The following is a 13,215-nucleotide window of genomic DNA, read 5'->3' as shown; positions in this document are numbered from 1 at the left end:
ATATATATGCATGATTCAGATACTTTCTTTTAGACTTCACTAAAAACTATGCAAGAAAAGAATTAAATTGAGCTGGGGAAGTCACTCGGTGTTAGAGAAGCTGCCTGTCATGCAAAAAGCCCTGGGTTACACCTCCAGTATTGAAAAAAAAAGCATAAAATTGTTCTCAGTTGCTCCCTAAATGACATAAATACTATAATGCTATAATATAAAGTTTTATTGGGGCAGACAAGAAAATGGGCTATTGATTTGCCAATACGATAAGGAAAAATTATTAGGGGTAATGAGCGGTCTTGGGCTGTTTCAAAAACACAAATACAAACAAACAAAAGAACACTGGAGTGGGACATAGACTGGAAAACTGCAGAATGAAGATTCTAATGTAGGATTTAGTAGGATTATTGATTCTCAACTAAGCAAGTGTCTACATGTGCATATGAGTGACTACAAGTGGATGTGTGTACGTGAGTCGTGTGCATGTGTGTGCAAATGTACACTTCCATATACATGTAAAATCTTCAAAGTAATATAGAAAGATAGAGCACAGAACAGTTCTTCCCCAAAAAGGTACATATCCTCCTCATCCGCCTCTCTTGTATACGTTATACGTACATAAAAGTATACAGTCACACACATATATTTAATCTCTTACGTCTAACAGCCACCCCTCCAGGCCCGTATTTAGAAACTGCTTCGTTCCCTTTCAGAGCCACCTTGGACCCTGGGACAGGGTCGCGCACACTGCAGAATCACTCGTAGGCCACACTCTCAGGAGGTGATCTGCCAGGCATCCCCACTGCCATCTCTGGGTAAGGACCCCCAAGCACTGTGTTCCCCGTTTAACACGGTCAGGAGGCAGACAAACCCACGTGCAGCTCGAATGTCGCTGTACCTACGCGATGGGAGGACATCTAAAATCCCAGTGATGATGTCGGCTAGGATACAAAGAGACAGGCTGCATGGAAATGTGCCAATGTTTTCACAGTTGCAAAAGCAACTTGTAGTTACTTGCACACTCAGTGGTCACCATAAGTGGCCATTTCAAAACTGCAAGTTTGTGGGCTTTTCTGAGGGCCCCACACTACTTATTAAGCACTCAGCAGGACAGGCACCCCAGCGAGCCTCAGGAACATGGCAAACTCACCAAGACCAGCGCTTCCTCCTTCCCCAGAGATCTCTCCCCTACCTGTGCTGTGGGTAGAGCCTGGTTGGTTCCCACTAAAACTCACAAGAAGTGGAATGCCCCAGTGTACCTGCATTGAGGCAGTGGGCCATTTAAGGGAGGGCACTGCCCTCAGATGTAGTTCTCGAGGGACCAGGCTTGTGCCCCCAAAGTGAGTTGTACAAGAGAGAGCCGAGCCTCTCCCACATGCGTGTCTGGCTTCCTCTCCACCGTGTCATCTCACACATGCACACGCCCTGTGTGATGCTACCTGCAGCACTGATGCAGCAGAGCCTTTTACCGCACATGGTTGCCCAGTGTAGCCTCCAGAACTGGGAACTTAATAAAGCTCTCCACTTTACAAAAGCACCCAGCCTCGGGTACTTTATTATAGCCATACAAAACAGAACAAAACAATTGGCTCCCCCCAGTGCCAGATGCACACTAAACACCTTGGATTGTACAAACATCCGGAAAATTGGCACCAGCTCCTCATCCTCTAGGTGGTCTGCACACTGGATGGCCACATTCAGGATGTGGATGGGCTCCTCTCGGAGGCTCTGTGAGAGAAAAATAAAGGCTGGGGGTAAAAGGGATGGGTCCCCTCCTGTGGGTTGTTTCTGGACTCAGATGCTTACCTTGTAGTCATCCTCGGAGTACAGGGTGGTACAGGCCTTGCTGAAGACTGGGATGTCTTTGGGCACATTGGCAAAGCAGGAGATGACTTCATCGAAGTTCCTGGAGGGATAGGCACAGAGGGAGGCTAAGGCACCACTGTCTCATGAGGACAGCAGTCAAGGTTTCAAGGCAGGCATGTGGGAGCCCCAGGCTCTCCTCCTTTCCTAACCAAGACTGCAATTTCATCCAACACCATGCGGGACTCTTGTGACTCCTCAATTTTGCCCATAGCACCCCAGTGGACTTGTTCCCAAAGATGAAGAATGAACCAATAGGATCTGAGATCAGGGATCCAAAAAAGGGTTCCAACACTCTAGGTCATCAGTTGGGTATCAAGTCAACTCTTGGCTCCCGCTTTTACCAGGCGGGAGACCCAAGACCTCCCCTCATAGGAGTCCTGTGAGGTTAACAAGAGTGATTCCTCACCAGGCTGTGGGAAAACGCAAAGGAGAATTTAAGCACAATGCATTCCACATGGTAACCAGCAGAGAAAAGGGTAGTAACAGTACTAGTCTGACAGTTACTGAGCATATTGTTTACATAGGAATTATACTTTAAATATATTATTCCACATATCTGCTCTCATTTAATTTCCACGCCTCCTCTCCAAAGTAGGTCCTCCTCTTAAGCCTTTTCACAGGTGAGAACCCTAAGAGAGGCTAAATAATTTGCTCAGTCTCACAGTTAGAAGGTAGAGAGCCAGGCTGCGGACGTGGGTCAGCTGACACCAGGCCTCACATGCTTGGCTATAACGCTCTCATGATTCTGTTACTTTTTTCAATTTCTTCTTAACCAATACAGAAAAATATAAAATTATACATAGGGAGAGGGTACCATGTAATGTTCCAATACTGTGGATACACTGTATAATGTTCAAAGCAAGTCAAACACATCTATCTCTTCATTTATCATTTTTTTTATGGTGAAACTTTCAAAATCCATTCTTCCGCTTTTTTGAAATGTACAGTTCATTGGTGGTACTGTGTATCTCAGTACCCACTGAAAACTCAGCTCCCCATCACTCTTATGATTCTTATGATTATTTTAAAAAATTAACTAATATATTTATTTTGCAGTGCTGGGGGCTGAATCCAAGGAGCATTGTATTTCTCTGCCCCTTTTTAAATTTTGATTTGTGGTCTTTCTAGGTTACCCAGCCTAGGCTAGAACTTGTGCTCCTTCTGCCTCAGCCTCCTAAGTAACTAGGATTACAGGCCTCTGCCACAGCACTCAGCTTGCATTGTTATTTTGAACTCACTGCCCAATGTGCCAATAAATGGGTGAGGTCAGGGGACGTCTGCCCAGCCCCCCTATTGCGGGTGCTTCAGAGACCTGGTCACACCATACCTGGTGAAATCCTCAAATCTCCTGAAGGCAACCATGGCCCCCATGCGCTGACAGAGTGGGGAGAAGCCGCTGTCCATGAAGAGCTCTGTACTGCGCCTCAGCAGGTCAGGGTTGGTGACACTGATGGGCACCGTCATCCTGCAGGGTGAAGGCAAGGGCAGGATGAGGCAGCCGTCTGCAGCCTGCAGCTCCAACCGCTTCCAAGAGCAGCTGGGCACTTCAGGGAGCCAGGCCAGGCTTTCAAAGGGAGGCTAAGCCAGGGCCTGAGGAGTCTCATCTGATTCCTCAGTCATGGTGTGCCGTAGGAGCCCAATAAGTGAACGAATGAGTGAACAACGCGTACATCCAAATCCAGGCACAACCCAGCCCCCGGGAAACTCCAAAGTGGTGAACAGAGCCACACAGAGAACACACACTCCCAGCATCGAATTTCCCTGTACAGCCCCAGCCCTGGGCAGCCAAAGAGGGAACAGGCTTGGCTCTAGGCCTCTGGCTTCCCCTTCACCAAACCTCTCTGGGCGTAAAATCAGCTGCCTATTCAAATCTAGATGCCTGCTGCTCCCAGGTATGGCGGCTCACCAGGAGCAACTCCACACAGGTTCTCTGAGGGTTTTGGAACCAGGCCCTGGATTCAGATGTAAGAAGAGGTGATCTGATGGTGTGCAGAAAAGCATCAACCCGGAGGCCTGAGCTTCTCTTTATAGGAAGGAGAACTGCTTGCAAGGCTTGCCATTGGTTGTCGTCCAGCAATCTGAATTTGGGGAAGGGTCTCCCACTCTTCCCTGAATGGTAAGGATAGTTTGCTATGTCTAAGCTGTCTGTGCAAACATCATGATTTAGGCTGAGCACCTACTTTCCCTGGGGTCCTGGGATCTCAGGGCCAAGCAGAGATGCCTACATGACCAGCTGCCAATAAAAAGCCTGGGTGCGGGTCCCAAACAAGCCAGCAGCCCACAGTGACACGTGCTGTCCCACACATTGCAAGGCGAATCAGTGTGTTAAGTGTCCGTCCACTAGGTGGCGACTCAGTGCTCGTGCCTGCTCTCCCCTCGAATTCAGCCAGGTGCCTCTGCCTTTGCTAATTCTGCTTTGGAGCCTTGTGTGGTAATAAGCCGGTCCATGCACATCACTGTACACTAAGTACAGGGAGTCCTATCAGCAAATCAAACCTGGGTGCTTCTGGGGACCCACAACACAGGCGCTTGTGTTCCTGTTCGGTACCTCTGGAATGGGGACCCAGGGCCCCTTCATATAACTAAATCCAGAGGTTTCAGAGCCGCATTCATGGTTCAGATAATACTCTTAACACACGAGTTAGCTGCTCACGTTAAAAAGTTGAGGGATTTCAGATTTTTTTACAAAAACAAAAATCTAGATTTCTCACTTCTGGAAAATAACTCTCTCTCTCTCCTGGGCTTGATGGCCACTGTCCTTCAGGGCAACAGTGGGTGGACTAGAACTGTAGCCCCTCCGGTCATACAGCCAGCTCATGCCTTGGGACCCTGCAACGAGTGAGCACCCAAGCCCATGGTGCACGAAGCCCTGCCAAGCTCTCCCCTGGCCTCTCCGAGGACATCAGTGACCTAATTTACCATGTACCTTGCTCTATAAACACAGGTGCAAGGGGAGACCAGGCTCTCCTGGGTGGGGGTCTTCACTCCTCATGCTTCTTCCCAGAGGCCTCAAAGGTCTGTGCTTGGTCAGCCACAAGTCAGCACTCAAAGCCCACATCAACAACGGGGTCCGTCAACCTGGGTCAGGGACCCTCTGGGAACCTCACTGTCTCTCTGGGCTCCAACAGGAACCTGCTTCCCATACTGGGCTGATTAGCAATAACCTGAGTATAGTTCAGGTCCTTCCTAACATGCGTCATATGACACAGTGCCCTTGGGAGCACGGCCTTCCCTTCCCAGCAGGGCTGCACTGCTGAGTCAATGAAACTAGCAGAGAAAAGAACTCCTCATTAGGAGCATACAATTAGAAAATGTTTACACCACATCTCCTGCTAACCCCCAGATGACCCCAGGCTAGAACTAGTATAAGACTTTTCTCACAACTAGACAAAACATCACAATCACTTCTTAGAAAATAAGAAGGATAAAAATAAACAATGAACACAGAAAGAAATGCCTCACAGGGAAGCCCTTCTTTTCTGCATCCATAATCCCATTCTTCCAAAAATCAATAGAAAGAGGAATTTATTTTTAAAATCCCAAGAGGCCAGGAAAATCCCTGCTTCAGGAGAACATGAACCTTGCATGCTGTACAGATACAAGATCTGATCTGCGGAATCCCCAGATCACGATGTGACACCATTGTGTGCACAAGCAAGGTCTTTAGGAAACCCCATAATGACCAGAAACAGAGGAACTACAAAGAATGAAAGGGAACACCTTGGACCCCAGGGAAACATAATTACTGTATGGAAGATACTGCTTTCCACCTGACCAGAAGGGGGTAACAAATCCTAAAATAAGACGGGTTAAAAAAGAGACTGTGAGCGAGCTCTACAGACACAATGAGAACCTCAGGTGAAAGCAGGAGGGAGCTCACTGAGCACAGACTCTGGCAGACACAGGCAGGATGACCCCTGTGTTCCTGTCTCTGGCTTCCAAATACACTCAAGTACCATGGGAAAAACTCAAGCAAGACCATGCATGACATGGGCTTTGACCCCAACTTTCCATGAATGAGCAGCTCAGCCTTTGTGTAGTGAAGGCTCCAAGGCGCTCATCTATAAAACGGAGATGAGAACATACTTTTGGCCAACAGCCAGACCTGACTGTGCAGGAATATGGTGCCTGGCCACCAGCATGCCATTACACAGTAGTAAATACAGTATTAGGCATGATCACCACAGGGTGCTGATACCCATAAATATATTTGTGCCAGGAACATCCTAAACGTTGTATGTGCCTTATCTCATTTACCCTTCACAACGATCTAGGTCACTGTGGGTCACTAGAACTTTCTACGATGATGGAATGTTCCAGAACTTCACTGTCCAATATGGCAGCTGTGAGCCCATGTGGCTACTTAACATTTTAAATGTAGCTGGTGTATCTAAGAGACTAAATTTCTTATTTCTTTTCATTTCTTAAAATTTTATTTATTTATTACATTTGCACCACTTGGGGAAGAACCCAGGGCCTTCACATTGAGCTATATACCCAACTCTTTTTTGTTGTTGTTTTTGTTTTTCTTTTTGAGACAGGGTCTTGCTAAGTTGCTAAATTGGCTGGGATGGAACTTGTGATCCTCCTTCCTGCCTTAGCCACCCAGAATGCTAGGACTATAGGCATGCACCACTACACCTGCCTCATTTATTTTAATTTGAAGAGGCACACATGGCATTTGGCTACCGCAATGGATGGTGCAGGTGTAGGAGGAGGGCCTGGATTTTCTCTACTTTGTAGCACGCTGCTATGGGGGAATCCACAGTGGGGAGGGGGTTTCCCAGACACCTCCCCAGCAGCACTGCTAGACACGCTTGCTGGGTCCCTCCAGGGATAAGATTAAAGGGAGCAAAGAAACCAGTGGGTACCACTGCATACCGATTTGGATGGGAAGAGGGCAGCATGAACTGGAACTCCACTACGCAGGTGCCATCTGGGAGCTCACGGTGCTGCAGGCTGTTTAGCTCATAGGCAATGTAGCCCCTCCGCACGTAAACCTGACAGAGCAGAAGCAGCAGTGGATATTCAGAGCGGGCCAGAGTGTCTTACAGTCCCAAGAAAACTGAGGCTGAAGGGATACCAGAAATGATCTTTACACAATCCCTAAGCAGCCCTGGAGAACGTTTTCACAAGGCTTGATAAACTTGCTGTGAAGCACTAAATAGCAAATATTTTTGACTTTGTGGGATGTGTCATCGCAGTTGCAACCATTAGATTCTGCTGTAGTAGTATGAAAGCAGCCTGAAAGTTATGCTATAAATGGGTATGTCTTTGCTTCAATAAAACTTTATTTGCAAAAACAAGCAGTGTGCCACAGGTGGCCTGCAGGCTATAGTCTGCCACCCCATGCTCTAGAGAAGCTCTGACCCACAGAAATACAACACAAGCCACATACATAATTTTAAATTTTCTGGAAGCTAAAAAGGTAATGGGAAAATAAAGTAACATAAAAATAATTTTAATAATATATTTTATTTTTCCCTGAAATCATTTCAACACGTGACTGATTCAAGAACTTATATAGTTATCTTCCATTCTTCCCCCATGCTAAGTCTTCGGAATCCAGCCCAGCTCAATGCAGACAAGTTAGACAAGAACCTGTCTCAATAAAAAGAAAGAAAAAGTACCAAGTCCCAGTAGACTATACTTCACATACACTGTCGCAACTCACTGCTGGAGGAATCAACACACCTTATGTGTCTCTACTAGGAGATGACCCTTGGAAGCCTGTGCTTCCTTGTAAAGGGAACAATCCAAGAGGAAGAGATGACAGTCATAAACATATATGCACCAAACACTAGTGTGCCCAATTATATAAAACAAATACTAACAGAAATGAAAAATCATATAAGCACTAATAGTACTGGGAGATCCCAATACTCCAGTGTCACAAATAGATAAGAAAAACCAGGCAAAAAATAAACAATGAAATAGTAGAACTCAATCAAACTCCTGAACAAATGAACTTAACAGATATTTACTGAGTGTTCCACCTCACAAAATCAGAATACACATTCTCTTCAGCTACACATGGATTGTTCTCCAAATAGAGACCACATACTCACTCATGGAACATCTAAGTACAAAGGAATTGACGTTATCCCCTGTATATTATCAGACCATAGTGCAATGAAATTGGAGATCAGTAGCAAAAGAAACTGCAAGAATTTCATAAACACATGGAAATTGAACAACACGCTTGTGAATAACTAATGGGTTACAGAGGAAATTAAAGAAGAGATCAGACAGTTTCTACAATTAAGTGATAATGACAATACAACATACCAGAATCTATGGGACACAATGAAAGCAGTCTTCCAAGTGAAATTTATAGCAGTGAATACTCATATTAGGAAAACAGAATGTGCTCAATTACACAACCTGATGCTGAACCTCAAACTTCTAGAAAAAGAAGAGTAGGTCAAATCCAAACGTCATACAAGGGAGGAAATTATAAAGAGATCAGGGCAGAAATTAATGCAGTGGAAACTAAGAGAACAATACAAAAAAAATCAACGAAGCCAAGAGTTGGTTCTTTGAAAGAGTAAACAAAACTGACAAACCCTTAGCCAACCTTATCAAAAAAAGGAAAAAGGCCCAAATCCATGCAATTGGGAATAAAAAAGGTGAAATTACAATAGACCCAGCAGAAATCTGAAGGATCAACAATACTTACTTCAAGAACCTATATGCCAATAAGATGGAAAATACAGAAGAAAGGTACAGATTCCTAGATTTATATGAATTACCAAAGTTGAACGAAGATGACCTAAAAATTCTAAACAACCCAATATCAATCAATGAAATTGAAAACGTAATGAAAAATTTACCAACTAAGAAAAGTCCAGGTCCCGATGGCTTCACTGCTGAATTCTACAAGACATTTAGAGAGGAACTACTGCCACTCCTGTTTAAACTCTTCAAAGAAATTGAAAGGGAAGCAACACTCCCAAATTCATTCCTGGAAGCAAGTATCTCCTTGATCCCCAAAGCAGAGAAAGACCCAACTGAAAAAGAGAACTATAGGCCAATCTCACTAATGAACATAGATACAAAAAATCTTTAATAAGATACTCGCAAATAGAACATAGAAGATCATTAAAAAGGTCATACACCCTGACCTAATGGGATTCATCCCAGGAATGCAGAGATGGTTCAACATATGCAAATCAAGAAATGCAATACACTATACTGACAGAGTCAAGAACAAAAACCATATGATCATCTCAATAGATGCAAAAAAAGCATTTGACAAAATCCAACACATATTTATGATAAAAATCCCTCCAAAAAACTGGAATAGATGGTCTCTACTTCATTCTTATAAAAGCTATCTATGTAAAACCAACAGCCAATATCATACTAAATGGTCAAAAACTGAAATCCCTCACACTAAAATCAGGAACAAAACAAGGATGCCCACTATCACCACTCCTATCCAATATAGTTTTGGAAACATCAGCCACAGCAATTAGACAAGAGAAAGAAATAAAAGGAATAAAGATAGGAAGTGAAGAAGTCAAACTGTCATTATTTGCAGATGACATGACACTCTACTTAGAAGACCCCAAGAACTCACCAAAAGTCTTCTAGACTTAATAACCAAATTCAGCAAAGTAGCTGGATACAAGGTCAACACACAAAAATCAATAGCTTTTCTGTATACAAAAAACAGACACTGAGAGAGAAGTGGGACAATTCCTTTCACAATAGCATCCAAAAATTGAAATACCTATGAATCTACCTAACAAAAGAAATCAAAGACCTCTACACTGAAAACTAAAATACCCTGAAAAAAGAGCTTGCAGAGGATATCAGAAAATGGAAAGACATCCCTTGCTCCTGGGTAGGAGAATCAACATAGTGAAAATGGCCATACTTCCAAAGCTGCTATATAGATTCGATGCAATCCTAACTGAAATTCCGGCAGCATACTTCACAGATTTTGAGAAAACAATCCAAAAATTCATTTGGAACAAGAGACCTAGAATAGCAAAAGCAATTCTAGGCAATAAAGACAAGGTAGGGGGTATCACAATCTCCAACTTGAAACTACACTACAAAGCTACTGTGATAAAAACAACGTGGTACTGGCAAAGAAACAGACCTGAGGATCAGTGGAACAGAATAGAAGATGCAGAAACAACTGCAGACATACTCAGCCACCTCATCTTTGACAAAGGAGCTAAACACCCTCACTGGAGGAAAGATAGCCTCTTTAATAAATGGTGCTGGAAAAACTTGGCTTCAATTTGCCAAAGATTAAAACTAGATCTATATCTCTCACCATGCACTAATCTAAAATTGAAATGGATTAAATATCTAAATATTAAAACAGAAACACTTAGCTGGCTGGAAAAGAGGTTAGGTAGAACTCTTGAAGACATTGGTGTAGGAAAAGATTTTAAAACCTCAGTTGCCCATGAACTAGAACAAACAATCAACAAGTGGGATCTCTTCTTGATAAAAAGTTTCTGCACAGAATTGATAGGACTCTTTTTGATCAGTTGAATAGATACCAATGTCAATGTATGGGAAACTTCTCTTAAAACTTGTTCATGTATTATTTTGATCCATTTTCTGTGGCATTTGGTGCAATAAACCTTTGGAATTTATCTTGAACAACAACAACAAAAAAAGCTTCTGCATAGCAAGAGAAACAACCAACAGTGTGAAAAGACAACCCACAATATGGGAAAAACTTCCCACCAGCTGTTCCCCAGACAAAGGTCTACCATCTAGACTATATAAAGAACTTAAGAAAATCAGACCTCCCAAATTTAAAGACCCAATCCAAAAATGGGCATCTGAAATGAACAGACATTTCTCAGACAAAGAAGTAGAAGTAGCAAATAAACTTATGAAGAAATGTTCAACATCACTGGTCATTCGAGAGATACAAATGAAAACAACACTGAGATTCCACCTCACCCCAGAAAGAATGGCTGCTATCAAGAAATCAACCAATAACAAATGCTGGTAGGGCTCTGGGGAAAGAAGAACCCTGTTTCATAGCTGGTGGGAGTGCAGACTGGTACAGCCACTGTGGAAATCAGTATGGAGATTCCTCAAAGAACAAGGATCGGAGGTCCCATTTGACCCTGCTATCCCTCTGCTGGGAATCTTTCTCAAAGAATTAAAAAGAATCATACTACAATGATATATGTGCACCAATGTTCATAGCAGCACAATTCATGACAGCTAAAACTTGGAAGCAGCCCAACTGCCCATCAATGGGAGACTGGATAAAGAAAATGTGGGTTTTTTTTAATGAAATGGAGTACTACTCAGCCATAAAGAATGAGAAACTAGAGATATTTATAGCTAAATGGATGCACATTGAGGCAATACTCTAAGTGAAATAAACAGGACATATATGTGTAAGTACCGAATACTTTCTCTAGTGTGAGAAAATGAAAGTGTAAATAAGGACTAAAAGATATAATAGATAATGTGAAATAGGAAGAAAAGGTGCAAAGCGTAAGGGGAAATGGGAGGGTAGGGGAAAAGAAAGATGGGAGTGGAATTAAAATGAGAAAAAGAAAAAATGGAAACAAAGTCTTTGTAGATAGGGAGGGGTGGAGGGGTGGAAGGGAGAGTAGAGGAACTGGGAAAAAATAAGAACCAAGATGGATTGTGTAAAGGTAGAAATTTCCAGTGATGAATGTCACCACATTGTATACCTCAAATGTACCAACAAAATTAATTTTTTAAAAAAAAAATGGGCCCAGTAACATTTCCTACCTTGCAGGGAGAATGGCAAGTTCATGTCCGCGAGGCCTGTGGCCTGGGTCAGGGACCTGTTGGGTGGGCAGTGGCTGCTTGGCCTGGCATGCTCAGCTCTGCAGGAGCTCCTTACCTCCAGTGATGCCATGCAGACGACCTTGTTAGCATGGTAGAAGAAAGTGGGCAGCACATCAAATATGGTGGTTTCGGAAAGTATTAATTTCTACAGGAAATTTTAAAAAGGAGAAGTGAACACGGAGAAGCATCAACCAGCATCTGGGTGGGGTGGGGAGAAGCTGAGTATGTCCCTATCACTAGTTGTGGCCACTGTTGCCGGCACACAGGGCTCCCCTGAGATCAGACAGCGACACCTAGGGAAGACAGCGCGCAGGGCCAGTTCTCAGGTTCAGACACTAAGGCTGCCTGCGTCCTGGTAAAGGAACTAGAGTCCTGGGGGTGCGGCTGGGGCTGGGCACACCAGACTTGGCCGGGGAGAGCTCAGCTGTGGCAGGGCCTGTGGCTTCCAAACATGCTTCATTGCTGCACCTGCCAGACAAGCCCTGTGCCTGCCACCCTGTGCCTCCTGCAGGACCAAACTCCATGGCCACCCTTCCCAGAGCCTTCCTACCATCCTTGTACAGGATTCGGAATCACACCAGACTGGCAGCTCCTTGAGGTCAGGAGGAGCTCCCAGCTTCCGAGACCCACCCAGTAAGTGCTCTAGGGACACTGAAGGAAGCAGAGGCCTCACCTTGAGGTTTTCTGGGCAGAACTGGTGGCCGTACATGTCAATGGCAGACAGGAAGATGGACTCTACCTGGTTGTGCCTCAGCTCATAGGAGGGGAGGTGGGAGGCGATCAGGACCTATAGGGAAGGGGACAGGGGGCAGATGTGAGAGAGTCGGTGGGTGAGGGGACCACGCACTGGGGCACCACACCACTTTGAGACCCTACCTGTCTGGCTCTGAGGGCCACTTTGCAGTGTTCGGTCTTGCTCAGCTGAGTGAGCTCATTGAGGATGGAGGTCAGCTCCTCTGACAGGGAAGGATCTGGGCCACAGAGCTCATCCTTCGGGGGACAAAAACAAAATCCAAATGGTTTTTCTCTACAGAGAATGACAGGGCCCTGGCACTCACCTCAGCCAGGGGTGCAGCTGCCCCCAGTAGTCTGAAATGCACGCCCCTGCCCCTTCCTAAAGCATACCCACCCCACTCCACTCTTTCATTCACCCACTCATCTACTAAAAAACATGTCCTCAAGTCCTTGTAACAAGAAAAATATAACTTCCTACCTGTATTACAGGCTGAATAGCACTTATTCAAAAAGCTTGGGACCAGAGTTGCTATGGATTCAGAATCTTTCGGATTTTGGAATATTGGAATATATATAATGAGCTATCTGCAGGTGGATCCAGGTCTAAATGTGAAATTCACTTATGTTTTATATTATGTTATACACACAAGCTAAAGGTAATTTTATACAATGTTTTTTAGTGCACCTTCATTTAGACTGAGACATCACAGAAGGTTGGATGTAGAACTTTCCACTCGTGGTGTTGGTGTTGAAAAAGTTCAGATTTTGGATCATTTCACATCTAGATTTTTTTTTTTTTTTTTTTTTTGGTCC

At 44.2% G+C, this 13,215-nt stretch overlaps 1 protein-coding gene across 6 annotated transcripts in view; it reads right to left on the bottom strand.

Annotated features, from left to right (window-relative positions):
• The window catches only part of Acacb (acetyl-CoA carboxylase beta), a 127,397-nt gene that overhangs the window by 32,268 nt on the left and 81,914 nt on the right, over window positions 1-13,215 (bottom strand). For all 6 annotated transcript variants that reach the window (XM_033762390.1, XM_033762388.1, XM_033762389.1 and 3 more), the window contains 7 exons: window positions 12,544-12,657; window positions 12,341-12,454; window positions 11,723-11,812; window positions 6,742-6,860; window positions 3,188-3,325; window positions 1,801-1,900; window positions 1,615-1,722 (listed from right to left, as the gene is read on the bottom strand). In XM_033762390.1, the coding sequence (XP_033618281.1) occupies window positions 1,615-1,722; window positions 1,801-1,900; window positions 3,188-3,325; window positions 6,742-6,860; window positions 11,723-11,812; window positions 12,341-12,454; window positions 12,544-12,657 (783 nt within the window). The remainder of the gene's footprint in view (window positions 1-1,614; window positions 1,723-1,800; window positions 1,901-3,187; window positions 3,326-6,741; window positions 6,861-11,722; window positions 11,813-12,340; window positions 12,455-12,543; window positions 12,658-13,215) is intronic.

This window comes from Fukomys damarensis, unplaced genomic scaffold (genome assembly GCF_012274545.1).
Source record: "Fukomys damarensis isolate Sample0158 unplaced genomic scaffold, DMR_v1.0_HiC HiC_scaffold_12, whole genome shotgun sequence".
Classification (NCBI taxonomy): Eukaryota; Metazoa; Chordata; class Mammalia; order Rodentia; family Bathyergidae; genus Fukomys; species Fukomys damarensis.
This window is presented reverse-complemented; position numbering and strand designations above follow the sequence as displayed.